Below are 21,206 nucleotides of genomic sequence, written 5' to 3' on the forward strand. Positions count from 1 at the left end.
TCTTCGGGATCGAGAATTTTGCCCATGAGGGCGAGTCGATCGATCGACACAAACTTTTATGGAGTTCATGTAGTCAGAGATGGTTTGATCCGTCATTTTCACGATGGAATCAAATTTTTGTTTTAGTTGTAGGATGTGTACCCTAGATGGGTTGACATAGGTGTTGGCAAGGATGTCCCATGCCTCTTTTGCGGTTTTTGCCCGAACTATGAGTGGTTGTAGGGCGGTGGTTAGGGTACCCATGAGGGCGTCAAGAATCAACCCATCTTGTTTGAGCCAAGTCAAATAAGCCGGGTTGGGGGTTTCTTTTTTGGTGTCATCAGTGACGGTTTGAGGGGGGGGGGGTTCGGTGCCATGGACGAAGCCAAGGAGGCTAAATCCAAATAAGATATTTGTCAGTTGAAACCGCCAGGCAGTGTAGTTGAGCGGGTTCAACTTGACACAATTGTTGAGGTTGAGTGAGGTGAGTGGTTTGGTCGTTTCATGTGGGTTTGGGACCAAGGTTTCGGTGTTGCCGGTGGTTGACATGGTGACAGTGGGGCACGAAAAAGAGGAAATGTGCTGGTGGCGTTTGAAGGTGGGATGTTTGGGACGAAGGTTGGATCGATGAGGTCTCGTTGATACCATATAAGATAGAAGTAGGTTAAATTTTGTGTGTATATTACAATGAGAATTATGAGGTATTTATAGGATTACAATGAGGACTATTAAGCTATATACAAAGATATGCAAATATATAGTTTCCTATTTGACAATATATACATAATCAATTTCCTTTGTTTATAGGTAAAGATTGATATGAGGATATTTGGGTTGCTTGGTTGGTAAGTTGGGTGATACGGTTAATACTCTCTTACTCCATTCGCTTGTTATCTGCATTAGTTTCTTAAACGTCTTTTTATTTAATAAAAACAAACGCTTCTACGCGAGGTTACTACTTAACAGTTAACACGTAATGAAATCAAACTCGTATTAACTTGATAAAAAAGTTGATACGAGTTGAACAATGTCATTTGAACCAACTTGATAAAAAAGTTGATATGAGTCCAATACTACTTAATCCATAATGGAAACCAACTCGTATCAACTTTTTTATCAGGTTGGTCCACATAACATTTTTTAACTTTTTTTAATGTCATTGTTACTTTTTTCTAGTAAAACTGTCCTGCATTAGTAGACCATATTCAAATGCATTAGTATTTACTGCATTTTACCAACCTTCTTTATTTCCTAGATGTATCTATAATATACTCCGTACTAGTAAATTTATGGTTCAAGTTTTTACTACAACATCAGGCATTTCCTCTAGCCAAGCAGAAGTAGAGTTTCTCTTGACTCTAATTGCCAATTATTTCAACGATTAAGCGACTAATACGAAACTTAATTTTGGTTACGCGTAACCTTATGCAAAGAGGAAAATGGTGGTATGTCAGAAGTGTGGAGACACTGGTTGGCTTGAAGCATTGGTTTTCTGCAGCTTATGCCAAAGTAATGCTGAGCACTCGTAAGTTTCTAACCTTCTTCTACTTAAATTGAGCCGTTCTTGAAATGACTCGATAATAACAAAATTCAAACTATAGAGCTAAGGAAGAAAGTTGATTTACTAACCATTGTGCACAATGCACCAATGTCTTTCCTAGTTACTGCTTGGATCAGTCAAAAACAACGACAGACGATGATGAAGAAATCAGATGGGTCTGTGAGTTATGCGAACCAAGCATTATTGAACTGTCTGATTCTACAGACCAGTCTTCAGAACCCCAACCCTTTCAATCTTTAGAGCAGCCAAGGAGTCCATTAGATTCCAAGGAATGTTTGTATACCATAACTAAAGAAGTGCAAACACTGTCACTGTGCAAGGACTGGAAAAACAACCATGACAAGGGAAAGTGCATTGTTGAAGACGAGCAGTTCTCAGACAAAGATTCTGCTGATAATTTGGCTGAAGCCTGCAGTTCTGATGATAATTCTGAAGAATCGTCACCAAGTTCAGAGGACGACTTTCTCGACACTATAGAGCCTCTACCTGATTATATATGGAGGTATTCCTTCCTTCTCTAGTCTTTTACCTAATATTTTACTTCAAATCACGTGCGTAAGGTTGTTTATTTACAGGGGACGTTTCTGCGTATATGGGAAGTACTCTTGCACCATCCTAGCACATATGTCAAATGAAGCATGCACTGAAGCCTCAGAAGTAATAAGTTCATTGCCAACGCTCCTCGGCTTAGAGATAGTACCTAAAATCAACATTTGGCCTTCAAAGTTCAGCAACATGGTGCCGACAGCTGATAATATTTCTGTCTATTTCTTTCCTGAGGATTACAGGTACCCTCCAATAAAATAAACTTTTTTTGCACTTCACCAACAAACAACAGCAACAATAACATGGTTGATTTTTACAGTGCAGAAAGAGTATATGACAGGCTAGTGGATTACATAATTGAGAATGAATTAGCGATGATTTCTAAAGTTCATGATGTTGAACTTCTGGTTTTTTCATCTCGTGAACTACACCTCAGTGACTGGAGTGAGTTTCATTTTTCTTAAATCTTCGTAAAAAGTACTCTTAATAATTTTGCAACAGATTTGATACAACTGGTATTCAATTTGATGCAGGATATCAGAGAATATATTATCTGTGGGGTATACTTAGGAGAAAGAAGAAATTATTGTCTCGAAATCAAAGCGACAAACACACGTCCAGCCAGCAAGCTGGAAGCATCAGTTTTACTTGGCCTTCAGGCTCAACAGCGGAAATAGGTGCAAAGGACAACGGGCTAATAAGGGCACTCGCCTTTGCTGGACAATGAAAATTTTGAAGATTTGAGTTAACATCTACATTTTTTTTGCCTGTGGACAGTGCCTGCCCTCTTTCCCTGGTTACTAACGGACACTGATTCGCCGTGTGTTGTTTAACAGTTATGTAAAGGTTGTATTCGAATGATCCAAAATGAAATTGTTTTAAAAATTACATAATTGAGGATGAAAACAACACAAATGCCTCCTTTAATGTATGTTTATTTAATTGATTAATGTTACTAGCCTCCTAACGAACGTAAGTCATTAATGGGTCGTGTTTGAATCGAGACTTATCGAGTCAATCCATTTCCTGCACCACTATAGCAGATGAGATGACAAAGATTGTGCGAGCGATTGCTGTCATCGGGTGATGGTGGTTTGGAGGTATTCTGTCATTTGGGTTATTTTAGGTTAGGTATGTAGGGAGTATGTTGTTATTAGGATCTAAAATCGGACTGAATCTACACAAATTCTCAGTTGTCAGGTGTGACGGACACGTTTTGTCACAGGTTTGTGTCTCACAAAATGCAAGTGAGAGAGCAAGTGGGAGAGTAAGTTAGGGAGGGCGTGAGAAGTCATAAGCTTGTGACGGTCACAAGCAAGATCTTCTGATGAATCTAATACTTTAAAAGGTACGATCTTTAATCCATCAAGCCAATACCCAGTCCATCCCTTTTCAATCTACTCCGAACTAGACGGTTATTAGACCGATGCTCAACTCTACATCATGTTGACCCGATAGATCTGACAAAATTGACTCGGCACGACATCCGAACTGAGGACCCCAACTTAACCCGATTCAATATGACTCGACCTGAATGTTTATTCTTTCTCACTGATCATTGTCCTTGTATAACTTGATAATTAAACCGAAACTAACCGTTCGAAAGTGACCCCACACCGGGCCGAAATCTTGCAAACTCGAAATTGATCCAACCTTAACTGACCAAACATACACCTGATCCAGTTGACCCATTTGTCAGGTCTACGACCTAGAGATGGCAATGAGTCGTGCACGGCCTCCCCATGACGTACTGTGTCATGCTAGGCTGTGTCAATCCCTTATCGTGCTAAAATGGGTCACGGACTCACGGGCCGCGCTGGGGCGCAACTCAACAACCTGCGTGCTCACTTTCTTCTCTACTACGAATCAGTGTATCGCATCCCGAAATCCATCCATACCTACAAACCAAAACCCACTGAATACTAGAGGTGATCAAATACGAATTTAAACTGGACGCTGGGCTAACATGATTTTTTCTACCATAAATAGGATTATACATTCAGTTGTACCATAAGCATTATACAACCAAGGTATAAGAATCTGAACTTATATGTATTTTTTCTGAGCTAATTCAAAGTTCATATTTTTAATGTGTAAATGGATGAGTTCAATACTTTCTACTAAAGCTCATATTATTTAACATAAAGCTCGGATACTTTATCACAAAGCTCAGATTCCGTACAACATATACAACTAGGGATGGCAGTGGGTCGGGGACCCGACCCGGACCCTAATGGGTCGGGTATGGGTCTCATTTTTTCAGACCCAATTGGTATGGGTCGGGTATGGGTCTTAAGAAAATATTTCCGGTCCGGGTCTAAGTTATGAGACCCATACCCAACCCTTAGACCCTTTATTAAAGAAAAAAAAATCAAAATTACAACTTTTTTGAATTCATACTGGCATACTGTAGAAACTCAACTAAAGTATCTTTCTCTTCCCTCATCCCATAAAGTGATAAAACTCAACCACTGACAATACCACCACTCCACCACTAACATAAGAAAACCAGCACCACAACACTAATACGCGACTGACAACCACCTCTCTAATAGCCGACGACCGACAACCACCATTAACGGCAGATTAATAAACTCATAGTGTTAAAGTAGTATGATTTTTTTTTTAATATTATAAACCCCATAACTGTTAATCTTGTTACTAAAGTGGTTGAAACTCGGACCCGCGGGTAGACCCATACCCTACCCTTATCCATAGGGTCCGGGTATGGGTCCTCAAATTTTAGACCTTTGCGGGTCTGGGTCGGGTACGGGTCCAAAAGGGAAAATCTCGGATCGAGTCCGGGTCTAGATGGACCCTACCCAGATCCTATCCATTGCCATCTCTATATACAACTGGTTGTATAATCCATAAATTGTTTTTCTACCCATGGATTTGCAAGCCTTTATAAATTTTGGAAATTATAGTATTGTCCAAGGCTGCTTTATTAGCGGGTAAGCGGGCTAGACAAGACGGGTAAAAGGATCGTCGCGTCCATGAACAACTCTACCGAGTACGAATCATACCAAACACGCAAACCCTCAACAGTGTGATTTTGTCGTAGTAGATATTTATATCATCTCTTTAAACTATTCCTACTTGTATCAATAATATCTAGCAGCTGCCTTCAACCGACGACCAATTAGGGTTTTATTTTTCTTCAAATTCATCTCTCTTCAGGTCTCCTCTCTCTCTACTTCTCTCTCTACTCTCTCAAAAGAGGCGCAATTTTTAATCTTTTTACCTTAATCTATCGTAATTATATCTATCTCCTCTTCTTAATTTGTCTTCTAATTTGTTCTAATTCTTTGTTGCGTAATTAGATCTGTTCTTAGGTATTCAATTTATGTTTTTTTTTTATGTTTTGATTTTAATCGTAGATTCTCGTGTTACTGTTGTTTCAATTCTGAAGGTGGTATATTTGTTGCTCTTGATGATTGGTATTATCAGTTTATTGTCGAGGTGGCAATCGAGTCAGTCGGGTTTGTTAAACGTTGGGTTAATTCGGGATTAATCATATTGGGTTCGGGTTTTTGCAGTTCCGTCCCAAACTATTGTTTAACTTTGATTAAAATACCCCTCGTAAAGATTGTAAAAAGTTAACAAATGATTGGGATCGAAGGAGTATGATTCGTTGATTAAGCTATTTTAAGCGTGTTAAAGGATTAGATAAATGTCACTTTGATTTTATCTGGTATAATACTAAGGTAATTTGTTCATTCATTGGATTGATTTCAATTAGGGTCATGGGAGAATTTAGATCAGCTTCATCTGTTTGGTATGAGTTGGGTCATCAGTTAGCGGTTTGGCCTTTTTTCGTCTCCGGTTCACCAAATTTCATGTTCAGTTGAGGCTTGTTTTGGGTGGTTTGTGTTGGTCTGTCGGGTCTGGTCATATATTTGTAGCTCTAACTTAAAGGTTATCAGATCAGCTGGTGATCTTGTTTCATTAGTGTATTGTCATAAGATACAAGTAAATGAATTCTTGATCATTTACTAATCCCGAATTCACTTCCCGATTGTAATGTGTGAAAGCCTACGGATATGATATAGAAAATTTTAAAATGGTTATAACTTTAGTAACTCCTTTAAGGTGGGAAGTTAATACTTCTGTTTCGGAGTATAAACTGTACTCGGGTTTTATCATATTAGCGCTTATCAATATTCCTGGTGCTCAATAACTATTTACTACTAGCATAGTTCATTGTCGTGTATGATTAATAGTTTTGTGTTTATAAGATAAGTCGGCCTGAATGATATGAAGCTTCTGTGTTTAGGACCTCAAGTATTTGCTTTTTTTGGTTGTGAGTAGGTTGATGCATTCTACTAGCTTTGCATGACAGTGTTAAGAGATATGTATGTGGTTTTGGTGCCATATGATTGGATGTATCATGTATGAAATTAGTTGTTTGATCTTTTGTTCTAGTAGAAGCATAATTTGCGTGTATCATATGAAGCAGGTAAAATCATGGCAGATGAGTATCGTTGTTTCGTGGGGAGCCTATCATGGAATACAACTGACAGGGATTTGAAAGAGGCATTTGACAAATTCGGCCGCCTGATTGAAGCAAAGGTATAATCTTTCTTTCAGTGCTGCTGCTTGAATGCTTGTAGCTTTGTGTTGTTGGATCTGCTTCATCACCCATAACTGTTACTCGTAAATCTTTTCGAACTGGCCTTGAAATTTGATTAGATTTAATTTGATGTGTGGGTGGTAGTAGTTATATAATCCACTTTTTTTATTTAGTCTGGCTCATGTGAACAACCATTTCAAGTTTGCTTTTAACCATTCTTTTTGTGAAGGTTTGTCTATTGTACTTCTCTTCTGAAACACATGTTGATAAAAATTTTCTTGAATGGTAGCTTTATTAGACTTTCAGGCGAAAAATGTGAAATATTTTTGACGTTTTGCTACGTATGTATCTTAATGGTTTTTTGGAAGACAGATTTTTTTAGGTCACCTGTTCTTTTTAATTTAATTCTGTCGTCAGTTTTTAAAATTAATTATTGGAGTTTGCTTTCATCTTTTTATTACTTGAAACACAGGTTGTTTTGGACAAATTCTCTGGACGTTCTCGTGGTTTTGGTTTTGTTTCTTTTGATGACAAGAGAGCTATGGAAGAAGCTATTGAAGCGATGAACGGGATGGACTTAGATGGGCGTTCTATTACTGTGGAAAAGGCACAACCCAGCCAAGGTGGTTCTCGGGACCGAGATGGGGACTATGGCCGTGATCGTGATCGTGGCCGTGATCGTGGATTTGGAGGAGGTTCTAGGGGATCTGACCGTGGTGGTGGTGGCGGTGGTGGTGGTGACTGCTTCAAATGTGGTAAGCCTGGACATTTTGCTCGTGAATGTCCATCTGATGACGGAGGCAGGAATGGTGGCAGGTATGGTGACAGAGGGGATCGTCGAAGTGGTGGCGGGGGCTATGGACCTGATCGTGGGGGAGACCGTTACGGTGGAGGTGGTGGTGGTGGAGGCGGCGGTGGTAGGTACAGAGACTCTGGTAGTCGTGGAGGGTCTGGAAGTGAAAGATATGGCCGTGACCGTGACCGCTCTGGCCCATATGAGCGCCCTTCATCTGGTGGTTACCGCTAGATTACTAATGGTATGTATGCCCTCTCTTTGTCCCAAGGTATTTCCTTTATATTTCTTTACCATCTTTACTGATTTTTTGTATACTTATTTTCAGGAGTCCAAAGTCCGAAGGATGTTGCTTATGCTACATACAAGAGGATCTTCATCAAGGACTGAGGCCTTTTACCGAGATGTACCTAGTGGAAGTTGTGTTAAATGGTTTGAGACATGGAATTCGTATTTAGAGTTGGATTATGTTCTGTTTCTGCAACAAGAAAGCAATTTGTCCCGCTGTGGGAGTATTTTCTGTTTCAGATGGTCACTTATGTTATGGTCAATGCTTGCTTGATGGTGCCTACTGATTTGGCTCTTTAGATTCGATACTTGTTTTCACTGCCGTATCTGGTTGATTTACATGCACGCATTGATCTTGCTTAGCTCCGATTTGGTTTTGGTCTGGCTAGCTGTTAGTGGGACATTTGCATGGGTTCAACACCATTTCGAGTATGTTTTTTTGTGGATTGCTTGAGGTGTTTCTGAGTCAAAGGAAGGTTGCAAGCTCTTTTGTTCTTGTGGCAATGTTCCTTCTTGACATGTTCGAAATGCGCTTTTAAAAACAATATGGAAAAGGATTGAGTTGGGTAATTTCTTATCCTACTCTGCTGTTTTTTTAATCTTTTATCTTATGTGATATTAATTATTTTGTCCTCCTGGCAGGCTATAATGGCCTTTTGTGGTCTTTTTTGCTACATGATTGGGTTCCATTGTTGTTAATGTTGTTCTACATTGTCACGGTTATAATTGGCGGAAATAGACGGCTCTTTTGGGGTGACCTCAGTCACAAAGAGCTGAAGTGGTAGATGGGAAGTGGTAGATGGAGGGTACGTATTCATAAACTGCCAATAGCTTGGAATGTCGTAGCTGGATTGGCAGCAGTGGTCCTTTCTTTTTCTGTGGGGTCTAGAACACTGATTCATCATTCGGTTTTTGCTCGGCTATTTTGAACTCAACAGTACGAACTGGAACATATTTTGTTCAGTAGCTAGGTTATTTGCGCTCTTTGCGGAGATTGGCTCTTATAACCGACATTTCATCAAGTAGTATCGGTTGCAAGTTTGAGAAGGTTGGCCTAGTTGTGATTTACGTGTCTCCCCTCTCTTGCGTTCCTAGTAGGTTAAAGCATTGATATGCCATAAATCACCATGAAAGTTGATCTGCAGTGCCTTATTTGTCAGAGTAAGTTCTGTACTTGGTTCATTACAGTTCTTGATTGTTTTTAGGCTCTCTATTGTAGTCTTATCGTGCATAGTGGCCTAGTAGGCTCCGATGTTGAAATTTTTCACCCTCGATCCCTTTGGACATGCCTTTTTGGTAGTGGCAGACTTGCAGCTAATCTAATACTCCAATTCTTTGGTTTTGCAACATCTACTCTATTTGGTTTATCCATGGAATTGTTATATTTCTACTTCGATTGGTTTTTTTTTTGTGGGTAAATTACATTACTTTGTGCTTAAAGAAAATGTTGCAATTCCAAAGAATTGGAGGGGCATATCCTTCTCCCTCTCACAACCTTGTTAGTATATGTTCTCTTGTTGAAGTGTCCGTAGTTCATTAGAACTTGATTATGGTCACATGCATGAACATTAATTGTTTGTTCTTTTGTCGAAGTGCCCTTAGTTACCATGACAACAGGGTCCGAGTAAGACAACCCCCCACCCCCCCTCTCCTCACAAGATTAATATGTTCTGTTGAAGTGCCCTTAGTTCATTAGAATTTGAACATGTCCCATAGAACTTCGATTATGTGTTGTGTTGTGTTACTGTGGTGAATGGTGATTAGTTTGTTTGCTCGTTTTCCTTTCTCTCTCTTTTTTATATCTGTGCTCCGTGTTCAATTGGAAATGTACTTTGGTGCACCCTGAAATGGTACCTACTTCAATAAGCACAGTGGGATAAGAACCATAGTTCAACTATGTTCAAACGAGGGCAGGATTCATAACCGTCTTTCTGTTCAGCAGCAAAGTGGTGTTGTGTACTTGTGTGCCCTTTAAATGAGGTAAGGTGTTTGTTGTGCTCGAGCGGTGGTAACTATCGTTCCTTGGTAAGTTTGGTACCTTGTGTTTTGCTCTGTAGTCACAAAGCGGATTGCCTTGTAGAGCAGGTCAAGAAACTCCCACTCTGGTTCATGTATGGGGCTTGTTTGGAGAGTTAGACTCGGCCACTAGGGAACGATTTAGCAGCTTTGTATCAGTAAAACAGCTGTATGTGCTTGCTTTGATATCCTTTTATGTTGTAGCTATGAATTTTATTCTTGATGTATTTGTCATTCTGTTATCCTTGCGAAAAATGCTTTCTATTTGGGATTCAAATTTTGAAAATACTCCATGAATGGCAACTGCTTTTCTCGATACATCCAATCTTGGAAACCGTATCTTGTAACGCAGCTCAATTCTTATTTGGTCTCTTGTGAGATTATTTGTACTAGTATTGTGTAAAATGGAATCACTACCAAAAAATCATTACCACATTACATTAGTCTAAAAAATATTGAAATTGAAATTTTTTTCTTAAAAATCTGTTTTGCCAAACACTCGAATTTCGAATTTAAAAGCATTGTTTACGTCTCTATTCGCAGATCATGAAATCATGCTAGATACATATTCCACTACAAAATGATGAAGACGACCACCAGTTAGACTGAAAAACAAGCAATAATAAGCTAAGATAGATCGATTGAGCCATTTTACTTTATTCAATTTCCTCCTTTAGGTTTGTGGTCTACGGTTTTTCTTGGTGCCCGAACCCAGTTGGTCGTCTGAATAGGTAGAAGTCCCAATCAAAAGAAGTAGATGATTCAGTCTCCTCCGCACACCAAGAATTGACAAGCGGATTCGTTTTTTCTAGTTGGCTTTATTAAGGAGTTAAGCCCACATTCCAGCCGGGCCGTGAGCGCGGTGGGAACGGGCTTCCCAAAAAGCCAGCCCCGGCCGGGGTCAGCATAGAATGAAGGGGACGCCCCTAATGTTGTGTTGGCCGTGAGGATCCCACATCAAAGGAGGAAGGGGGCATGCACCTGCTCGCTCTTGTCGAGTGCAGCGGAACGAACGAGCCGGCACTTTAGCCTCGAAGTATGAGGGCCCGCTCACCTTCAAGTTCAAGAGTCGTAAGCCGAAACGGCGCCCGAAAGCCTTTTTTAGTTAATGGACGGCTTCGAAAAGATAATTGTTTGATCCCGCCCAGGGGCGCCCAGGCTGGACCAGAGCTAGAGGAAAAAGCAGCTTTTTAATTAAGAAGAAGAAAAACAGGCGCAATTGTGGCTTCTAAGGCAGCACCTTTTATGTGGAGCATGCATGAAGGAGTCAGACGCCAAATATGAACCCTTGTTCCGAGATAATCCCCTCTCGTTCCTTTCGAACAGAGCTCGTGTCGTTTGCGGGTGGGACGAACTTGGACAACCAATCAATATGCTACGGCGCGGCTTTCAACTTGATCGTGTCGGGAGATCTCAACTTCGAATTCCAAAGTTGGTCACAGACGGCCTCAATTAGGGGCTAAAAGCCAAGTGACGGATGGAGTTCTTGTTGATGGAAAGGAAACTTCTGTCCAACCTAAAGGGGGTTCGAACTTGACATAGGTGTGAAGATACCTTAGGCAGAGGCCGGTCATTAGAAGGAAAAACCGCCATAAAAAGATTCCTCGTGTATCATCTGTAGCAAAACGGACTATTTTGGTCTGAAACAATAAGACGGGATTTTGTTACCAGTTGACAACCAAATGTGACCACTCCTGGAAAAAAAGTTACCATAAGCCGTAACACTGACTAAACCATTGTGGTTACATTTGACCATAAAATGGTCACAAAATCCCGTCTTATTATTTCAGACCAAAATGGCCGTCTGAAACAAGAATTTGTGGCCCGAACCACAATCACAAGCAAGTTTACTAGTTTAGTTACATCAATACGCCAATCCATAAATTAGATTGTTTTTACTCAAATGAGCTTGTTTCGAACTCCTTTGTTTTTTTTCTATTGTTTTAGCGAGAGCCTTTGCAACTTTTTTTTTTCCCATCCGTATTAGGGAAGCCTTTGTTAACTTTGATTTTAATTATGGTCTATCAATCTTTCCTATTTAACTAGAATGTACCGCTAGTTACTCTATATTTTCTATATAGCATACGTTTATCACTACCTCCACTAATTCCGTTTCTCTTCTTAATCCAACATTCAATAAAAACAAATGTCACATACGATAATGGAACACAAGTTCTTCGAATCAAATAAGAGGGCAGAGCCCGTGACTAAGGAATTAAACGTGGGGTGGTAACACTCATAATATCTCCGCGTAGAATGGAACGAAGTGCAGCTGGGGGATCATCGAGATGAATAATAGTTGTAGATGACATAACTTCTTGATTAGCTAGTCAATCACTTGCTTTATTAGCTTCTCGAAAAACATGTATTAGCTTAACCTTCCATCCGGGATCTCAGAATAACTCTTTACTCCGATGGACGAGATGACGAAGGCTATTGCTGAGCAGTTGGTCTTCCAAAACCATTTCTACACAAGTAGCATTGTCCATATAAACGAGGAGCTTGTCGATATGAAGATCTTTTGCTCTTTCGAGGCCAGCGACTAAAGCGAGCATTTCAGCTCGCATCGAAGTACATACTCCACCCGTAAACAAATAAGCCGATATAAAGTTACCAGTGTCATCTCTAAACACCCCTCCGCATCCCGCTGGGCCCGGATTCCCTTTGGACGTGCCATCAGTATTTAGTGCTCGTTTGGTTGATGCGGGAATTGAACTCCTGTGTTAATATGCAATTCACTGGAATTCAACTCCCATATGTAATTCCCATGAAATGTAAAAAACATGTTTGGTTGCCTTGTGGGAGTTTGTGTTTCCTAGGAATTAAACTCCTATATAGTGTTTGGTTGAACCATGTCAATTCACCTGAATTTAATTTTTTTTACCAATATACCCCTCCATGATATTACTACACCTTATTTGTTCAACCAATAATATAACATTTTAACTCTACTTAAGAATTAAATCAAAGTAACGACAATTTCACACCAAAATCAACATTAATTCCAATTCATCTAAAGTTTCATTGTCGAAAAAAAAAAAAAAACAAATTATCTAGCTACACCGCATATGCGATCATAAGCTACAACTTTTGTCCAATTTCGAACTTGAACATAATTCAAATGACAATTATTATAATTTAACAAATTCGCCCGCTAGAAGTGCTTCCAAACAAGCTAGAACTAATTAGACCGCTCCGGAATCAACAAGCCATGCACATATGCACTTCTATAATCATCCGGAAGGCTGAAAAAAAAATCAACGTCAAGGGGATCTGTAGCAATTTTTTTTGAAGCCAAAATAACTTCAGCACGTGTTAACCCTTCGATCTTCATTACTTCCGAAATAACTTGCATTCTTCTGTCAGCAGACTCAGACTCATGTTTAAAACAATTGGCAAGCCTTCCTATGTGCTCGCCCGCGGTTTCCATCACATTAGTCATTTTATTAAGCTGGCCAGAAAATTCTCTTAAGGCTTCAATTGTTTCAGTTCTAGCCTTTTTTTTGTTTTCTTATTAACAGGTGCACTTGATGGCGACGCCGCAACTTCAGTACTTGACATCCCTGATGTGTTAGAGATATGAATTTCTTCTTCTTCAATTTCTTCTTGTTCACCTCTAGCTTCGTTCTCCATCTCCTCTAGTGCATCTTGCACGCTGCCGCCCTCGTTGCCGTTAGCCCTATCTTTACCCCAAATTTTTGCTAACTCGTCGTATAAGGGGAAAGGCCTATTTCTTAATCCCGCAGCATTTTCGTGACTCTGTCGATAGAACATAATAATTATATAATATGTTAAACATATAGTTAAAATTCAGTAACTATACATTAAAAATACATAAGTGAAAATTATCTTTAGCTAAACCTAGTTGGTAAACAAATAACATCATATATTAGAACCTTTTCAATGAATAGAAAGAGCTTATTTAATAGAGTTGCTACACTAGCTAGAAACAACAAATCAGGCTAATGGCTCAACAAGTGATCCTGTAACCATAGGCAATACACAATATTATATGAATGTTACCGGGCAGCAATCTTGTAACAATCAACTCAGGAGAAAGGCACATTGCAAGCTTTTAACAGACAAACACACACTTTATTTATCGGGCAGCAATCTTGAATAGGCTTTGTCCAGCAAGAATGCAACAGCAAGGTCACTTGAAGTCATCCCTAACGGACTAAACAAAGGAGTACAATACTATCACTACTATGCATACTTTCCAACTACTATGCATACTTACATTCCTAGTACTAGTAAGAAACAACTTGAAACTTGATGTTTTAAGATGGATGTAATCGTCTTAATAAGTCGGATGTATTAATCCATGTGAGATGATATTTGATCCTTTTATATAATATTAAGACGGATATTTCCGACTTCAGAAGACTACCAAATAACCGAAATGTTGGAAGTACATTAAAATAAATACGTGTAGCTCAAAATTACCTTTAGCCAAGCTTCCCAAACTGATTGTTCACATGTAACAAACTTTTGTTCATCATTCCAACCGAAACCACTAGCCTGTGGACTTAACATATCCGTAATCGCATCAAATTGTTTTCTTAAAGTCTTAACTCTTGATTCAATATGAGGTTTGGCTCTCTTTTCACATCCAGGCAATTTTTCCTCCAAAAGAGTTTCAATCTTGGAGTACGCACCATTTTTGAACTGACCGTTATCTGCTTTCCATCCACCAAGGTCGAAAAGATCTTGCATAGCACTTACAAGTGCTTGATCCTCACCACTTGACCACCTTGAGTGAGTAGCCATCACAATGACAAAAATCTGACTCTAAAAAAGATTTATAAATGAATTCAATAATCATTATAAAACAATAAAACATAGATATACAAAAAAAAAATGCATAAACAAGTTTATAAAAAAAAAACTTAAATAGAGCATTCTAATATCTCTCAATGGTAGCAAATAGTCAAATACAAAGTACATTCAAAAACCATATGTCAAATTTACGAAGTTGTTGTTTCCAACCAAGCATTATACATTTGAGTAGCTAGCTCATTTCTAAATGTAGTCCAAGCAGCACTTGTTTCCATGGTATCAATGCATTCATCATCTTCCTCCTCACCACCATCTTGTACGAGAGATTTCAAAGGATCTACCGTCATGTTTGTTCGAATAAAATTATGCAATAAGGCACACCCAAAAATTATCCTAGACATTGTTTTTCTAGAATACCAAGTGGTATTTCTTAGAATACCCCATCTCATTTTCAACAATCCAAAACATCTTTCTATGACATTTCTTGCTTGAGAGTGCTTCATGTTAAAATACTCTTCTTTGCATGTTGGTTGAGCACCCTTCTTCCAAATACTCAAATGATATCTTACTCCTCTAAATGGTGTTAAAAATCCCTCACAATTCATATATCCAGCATCGCATAGATAATAATACCCTAAAATAGAGACAATAATATCTTAATATCTTAAATTGGTTAATATTTTACAATAGCAAACTCAAATCGGTTATTGTTATTACCTTGCGGTACTCTCAAAGGATTATCCCTAGATAGTGCATCACGGAGAATTCTATTATCATGTGCCGAACCCTCCCAACCGGGTAACAAATAAACAAATTGCATATCCCGTGTGCAAGCCGCGAGAACATTAGTAGTAAGTTATCCTCTCCTAGTTCTAAACCTAACTTTATCCTCCCCTCCAACACGAAGCTTAATATGTGTTCCATCTAAAGCACCCAAGCAATTCTACAAAATATAGACGCACATATGTCATTAATAAACTTAAAAAAAAAAGAGAGAAATAAAATTGGAACTCATAAAGTCACCATAAAATCATGATTTATTTTCTTACCTTAAAACAGTTCCATCTTTCATCTTGACAATTTTCAGTGATCGGTTCAGGTTTCTTGAATAAAAGATGATGACATCTAAGCACGGCACGAAGAACTGAATTGAAATGTCTGGATACAGTCTCTCCACTTCTTCTAAAATATAACTGAGTTCTTCTATTTTTCGTGTCATGAGAAAGTGTAAAAAGAAATAATGCAACCATTTCCTCTAAACTCGTGTTTCTATTCCCTTCAAGCCTACCGACATCCCTAAGCAACTCACATAACTTACCAAAGCATGATCTATCCATCCTAAGGTTATCGAAACATACTACATCATTCCCTTGTATAATTGACCTAAGATTTAAAAGTCTTGCTTGAATTCTTTCATCAATGGAGTTGTCAAACACATATGTCATAGATTTCGGAATCTTACTATTTAAATTTGCTAGAAGACATAATAATTCAACAATAGTCTCCATAACCATCAAAAGCATTTGTCTATATATCACAATACATATAACAACTATCTTCTTCCGTTTACTCAAAGACAGTCGAGCCATCGTAGAAAAACACCCACCTAAGATTAATAAACAATTGAAAGTTAACAACAATACCTAACAAGCTATGAATATCACGCTATTAACTATAATAACAACTATACGGGTCGAGAGTCATGAGAATTTATTTCAAGACTGTGAAAATAGCAGAAGAATTGTGCTCAAGTGAGTCCCAAGGACATTCTAAATGCAATCAACAGAAAGAAATGCACTAAATTAAGAAAATAGGCTGTCAATAAATGCAATCAACAGAGTTAATCGAGTTTTGTTGAAACCTGAGTTGATTTTAGAACATGTGAAGTCTCTTATTAAAAGTACAATAGGTCTTACATGTGACGGATATATCCGTCACAAGCTTCTGTCGGGTCAAGTATCACCCATATAGGTATATAAGACAAAAAGTAGAATGTATAGGGATTCACAAAAAAATTGTCTTTATCCTCTCATATGGGTTTTACTTGACCTGTCACAAGCTTGTGACGGATATCGACCGTCACAAATAAGAATTTGGGTTACAAGTATGATTCGCTCGTTTGGTTGATGTGGCCAATTGAGAGAGCTTGTGTCATCATCGATGACATACTTGTCCCCTTTCTAGAGAGCTTGTGTCATCAGTGAGAGAGCTTGTGTCATCATCGATGACATACTTGTCCACTCTAGAAAGTTCACTCCCCTGCATCAACGTTGTTTACTCCTTCAATTCAAAATTAGCGATCACCAAACCCATCATTATTAACTATACGTTTCTTTTATATATTTGACAAATGAATTATGTCTACTTCAAAAAACCTCATCCTAAAACCTGGTTCATCACCTTATCCTACCATATACCAATTTATTAATATCTAACATTTGATGTCATATCCTAATTTGAAAAGGTTAATATCACAAAAACAATAGTTTTTTTTTTCAATTAATACATACAGTATCCGAACCAAACATTCAATCAAAAAAATACAAATTAACAATAAAAATGAAACAGATACAATCGAGATGAGCAATAATGGATGAGAATAGACAAAAAAAATTGTAGATGGAATAAATAATATGATGAGATCATACCTTATTGCTTACTGGTATTTGCTTGTGAATGGTGTTGATGAGCTGTGTGCAAACGATATAACTTCATATGAGAGAAATAGGGAAGTGATCCTACGTTTATGCAAAGCTTTGAAACTTTCTCTTTTTTTAGGGGTAAATGGGTAATTTTCTAGGAAATAAGATGTGGGAGTTTCCAATTACCTAGGGAGGGGTTGGTAATCAAACTCCTACATCATGTAGGAGTTGAATTCTCCCTTGGAGTTGGAAACTCCCCCATTTTGCAATATGAGGGGTAACCAAACAAGTTACTAAAAACTCAATTCATGGGAATTCTAAATTCCCATGAATTGAGGGTGTAACCAAACAAGGTCTTAGAAGACACCACCCATGGAGAGGTGGGTGCCAACGTATATAAACTTCGTTTCGAATCGAACCAGGAATAGGGACAAACAGGGAGAATTTATCAAAAGGGTTCTTTGAGGCTTCAAATTGCTGACGGAGAAGATCAATTGGGTGAATAGGGTTTTCGTTAGGGCGACCAAACGCGATGTTATTCCTCCACCTCCAAATCCACCAACACGTAATCGCAAACTTCATGGACCAATCTTGCATTTCCACGATCACCTTATTAGTGGCATTTAGCGAAATCCAATCCGAGAATGAAGATAAATAAAAAGCAGCAGAAGAGTTTATATCGAATTTAATGGCGTTAATGTGTTTAGGTTGGGGGAGACAGAGTGAGAGAGGGATGTGAGCTGCGTTTAAGAGTGGTATATTTGGGGTGATGGATTATTAGTGGTTAGTTTTACTTAATTATATGGGTTTAGGCTAGGGTTTCTTACTTTTTTATGGGCCAAATTTGTCGATCAATTTTTTTTACTTAGATACGTAAATCCATTTAAATTGAGTTCTTATGTGGGCAAATGTATGCACAAAAGTTATAATGAAATTTTGATAAATTCTCATTTATAACGGGTATATTCGTCTTAATTTTAAAGTGAGCCAAGTAGTTAAAATAAAATAAAAGGAGAATGCATACATTTGTCTTATATGCACATGCAATATAATACTTGACCTTTTTTTTTTTTTTTTTTTTTTTTTTTTTTTTTTTTTTCATGTTGAACCAAATATATAAAAGAGACTTATTGTTGAAATTGATCATAGACATGGAATAGATGGCTCAACCGGTCAACCCATACTTCAAAAAAAAAAATCGAGTACTTTTATAAGTTTAATTTTAAGAAATATTTTATTTTATAGAACGTAGTTAAGTTTTCAATATTTATACATTTACTTTATGATAAAAAGTACTGCATAGTTATTATGGTAGAATAAATGATACGTTATTTTAAAAAATATACTAAATTGCACGGCTTAAAACTAGTTTGCTTTATTCCATTATAATTCAGAATCAACGAGTAGACCCGTCTTTTAAATTGATTGAAAATGGAAACAATACTTGCTAAGGAAGTTTTATAAACTTTAAAGATTTTTTATTTAATTTTCTGAAACTAATACTGCACGATCCCCATCTTTCTATTTTCAGGCAAAATAAGGAAATCAACTACACATCAACATATCTTCATCTCTAATTTTTAGGAAACATGACTAGATTGAGGGTCCCACCATGACTCTACCAGTTTCCTTATCCTACAAGGTCACTTATACACTATAAATACGCATTTGCTATTCGAATTTTAACATCACAATTTCCTGCCTTCGTAAAAAAAAGATGGCTCGAACAAAGCAAACTGCCCGAAAATCTACTATCTGCAAGGCACCAAGGAAGCAGTTGAACTACGCCTTGAAGGCGGCACGGAAATCCATCCCAACAACAGGTGGTGTGAAGAAGCCTCATCGATACAGACCTGGGACAGTCGCCTTGCGTGAAATTCGCAAGTACCAAAAGACGACAGAGCTTCTGATTAAGAAACTTCCGTTTCAGAGGCTTGTTCGTGAACTTGCACAGGAATACAAGACTGACCTGCGTTTTCAGAGCCACGCAGTCTTAGCCCTTCAGGAAGCGGCTGAAGCGTACCTTGTTGGTTTATTTGAAGACACCAATCTTTGTGCTATTCATGCCAAACGCGTTACCATCATGTCCAAGGACTTCCAGCTCGCTAAGAGGATCAGAGGCCAAATTGCTTAGGGCTTCTACAGCAGTACTATATTATCTAAGTCATAAATAAAAAGCGCAGCCTATGTCGTTTATGCTGTTTAAGCTGTTCACTAGAACAATGTTTTAAATTTGCTTGGTACCATGTCTAGAACTCTAGGTCTCTAGGGTATAATAGTAGCTACTTTCATGCATATTAATTAATTGAGTTTCCAGTTTAATATCTCTTTGGTTTTCTTCACATTGTTATTTTGTCTTGGCATCATTGCTTTTGAAACAATGATTGTCCTTCCTACATTCCTACAAGTGCTAAGCATAAGCTCGGTGCAATAATTTCTAGAGCAGACTGTCAAGTATAAGCTCCCTCGGACTCAACAGATTTTTTACACTTTTATTCATTTGAGAGTAGCAGTTTAATAAAATGTAAAGAATCTATTTATTGAAGATATTACTAAGTCATAGTTTGCTTGTATATAGGATATTTGTTGTATGTTTATCCTTTTGTTATTGTTCTTATTCTCATGTATATTGTTAGCTAACTTACCTAGTCTTTCTCCTCTTCTTTAGGGTTAGTTATATACCTAGTCTTCTACTCCTAATTGTAATTATAAATAGCTTGTAATCTCTTTTAACTTATTCATTCAATAACACAATTCATATTCTTATATGGTATCATTCCCACATGGATCCTAACCACTATCCCTATTCTTCTTCTCCTTCGAGCAACCATGGCCAACCATTCCAACAACCTTATCCCGGATGCCGACGAGCCAACCAAACCATTGATCTCCATATCCTTCCCTACTTGCACCAAACTTACACCAACAACCTATCGCTCTTGGCGATTCCAAATCACCCGTCTCCTACAAGGCTTCGGCCTTTTCTGTTTTCTTGACGGCTCGCTAACCCCTCCACCACAAACAACCACACCCACAGCCACCGAAGCCAAACCCAATCCAGACCCCATACCGAACCCTGCCTACAACACCTGGTTTAAACAAGACCAACTAATTCTCGGTGCCCTTGGCGGTACCCTACATGAAACAGTCGCTCCACTTATCCTTGACTGCACCACATCCCACGCGGCTTGGACCCTTCTTGCCACCACCTATGCCAACCCATCTCGCGGTCACATACTACAATTAAAGAACCGTCTCAAAAACATTACCATGGGCGACATATTCGTCACAGATTATATGTTAGCCATCAAGACCTGTGCCGCAAACCTTGCCCAACTAGGAAAACCCGTCGACAATGAGGATGTCACAAGCCAAATACTTGACGGCCTCGACCAAAAATTATACCAACCCGTCATCGATGTCGTCCGTGCTCGTGACGTACCCATCACATTTGACGATTTACATGAGAAGCTTATCAATCATGAACTTCTTGTGAGTAATCAATCCCCTGCCACCACTTTCACCCCCTCTGCCCATGCCGCCTCAACCCACCTTTACTCGACCTCCACTCCACGCTATCAACCCCATTCAACCCAGCCCCGTTACCATTCCCAACCCCATTCCAACCAGTCTCGTTCCCAGTACCAATCATCCCAAACTCAGCCGTCCAACCCTGACCCGAAACCCTTCTTATGCCCACACCGTCACTGCCTCCTCTACCCCTTCCTCTTCCTTTCTCATTGACAGTGGTGCATCTCACCACGTTGTCAATGACCTCAACACTCTTTCCCTTCATGCACCTTATGATGGACTTGACGACCTCGTAATTGGAGATGGCTCGTCTCTTCCAATTAGCATGGTTCATTTTCTTTTCACTCACTTACTTTTAATAAGTTCTAGTTGTTCCGACCATTTCTCGTAAATTACTCTGCGTGTCTCAATTTTGTACGGATAATAATGCTATTGCTTTATTCTCACCCACTTCTTTCTGTTTTAAGGCAATCTCGACGGGAGCAACTCTTCTCCAAG

At 38.7% G+C, this 21,206-nt stretch overlaps 4 protein-coding genes and 1 pseudogene across 5 annotated transcripts; 4 read left to right on the top strand and 1 right to left on the bottom strand.

Moving 5' to 3' along the window:
• Positions 1-1,322: 1,322 nt before the first annotated feature.
• On the top strand, positions 1,323-2,124 carry LOC141658599 (uncharacterized). The gene is made up of 2 exons (XM_074465522.1): positions 1,323-1,504; positions 1,641-2,124. Exons 1-2 carry the CDS (start codon positions 1,419-1,421, stop codon positions 2,059-2,061), a joined length of 507 nt encoding a protein of 168 aa, XP_074321623.1. The 5' UTR covers positions 1,323-1,418; the 3' UTR covers positions 2,062-2,124.
• On the top strand, positions 2,122-2,976 carry LOC141658600 (PHD finger-containing protein 1-like). The gene is made up of 3 exons (XM_074465523.1): positions 2,122-2,328; positions 2,406-2,530; positions 2,620-2,976. Exons 1-3 carry the CDS (start codon positions 2,165-2,167, stop codon positions 2,811-2,813), a joined length of 483 nt encoding a protein of 160 aa, XP_074321624.1. The 5' UTR covers positions 2,122-2,164; the 3' UTR covers positions 2,814-2,976.
• A 2,158-nt stretch (positions 2,977-5,134) lies between these two features.
• LOC141586395 (glycine-rich RNA-binding protein RZ1A) lies at positions 5,135-8,023 on the top strand. 2 transcript variants are annotated; one of them, XM_074407605.1, is made up of 4 exons: positions 5,135-5,266; positions 6,546-6,658; positions 7,132-7,696; positions 7,781-8,023. In XM_074407605.1, the coding sequence occupies exons 2-3, from the start codon at positions 6,554-6,556 to the stop codon at positions 7,684-7,686; spliced, it is 660 nt and encodes a 219-aa protein (XP_074263706.1). In that variant the 5' UTR covers positions 5,135-5,266; positions 6,546-6,553; the 3' UTR covers positions 7,687-7,696; positions 7,781-8,023. The 2 variants fall into 2 exon arrangements, with proteins under 2 accessions (XP_074263706.1, XP_074263707.1); XM_074407606.1 differs by having other exon boundaries at positions 5,261-5,341.
• A 4,864-nt stretch (positions 8,024-12,887) lies between these two features.
• LOC141587536 (uncharacterized) lies at positions 12,888-14,882 on the bottom strand (annotated as a pseudogene).
• A 4,009-nt stretch (positions 14,883-18,891) lies between these two features.
• LOC141658601 (histone H3.3-like) lies at positions 18,892-19,433 on the top strand. Its single transcript, XM_074465524.1, has one exon. The coding sequence runs from the start codon at positions 18,895-18,897 to the stop codon at positions 19,309-19,311; it is 417 nt and encodes a 138-aa protein (XP_074321625.1). The 5' UTR covers positions 18,892-18,894; the 3' UTR covers positions 19,312-19,433.
• Positions 19,434-21,206: the final 1,773 nt, after the last annotated feature.

Source organism: Silene latifolia, chromosome 6, assembly GCF_048544455.1.
Source record: "Silene latifolia isolate original U9 population chromosome 6, ASM4854445v1, whole genome shotgun sequence".
In the NCBI taxonomy this organism is placed as follows: domain Eukaryota; kingdom Viridiplantae; phylum Streptophyta; class Magnoliopsida; order Caryophyllales; family Caryophyllaceae; genus Silene; species Silene latifolia.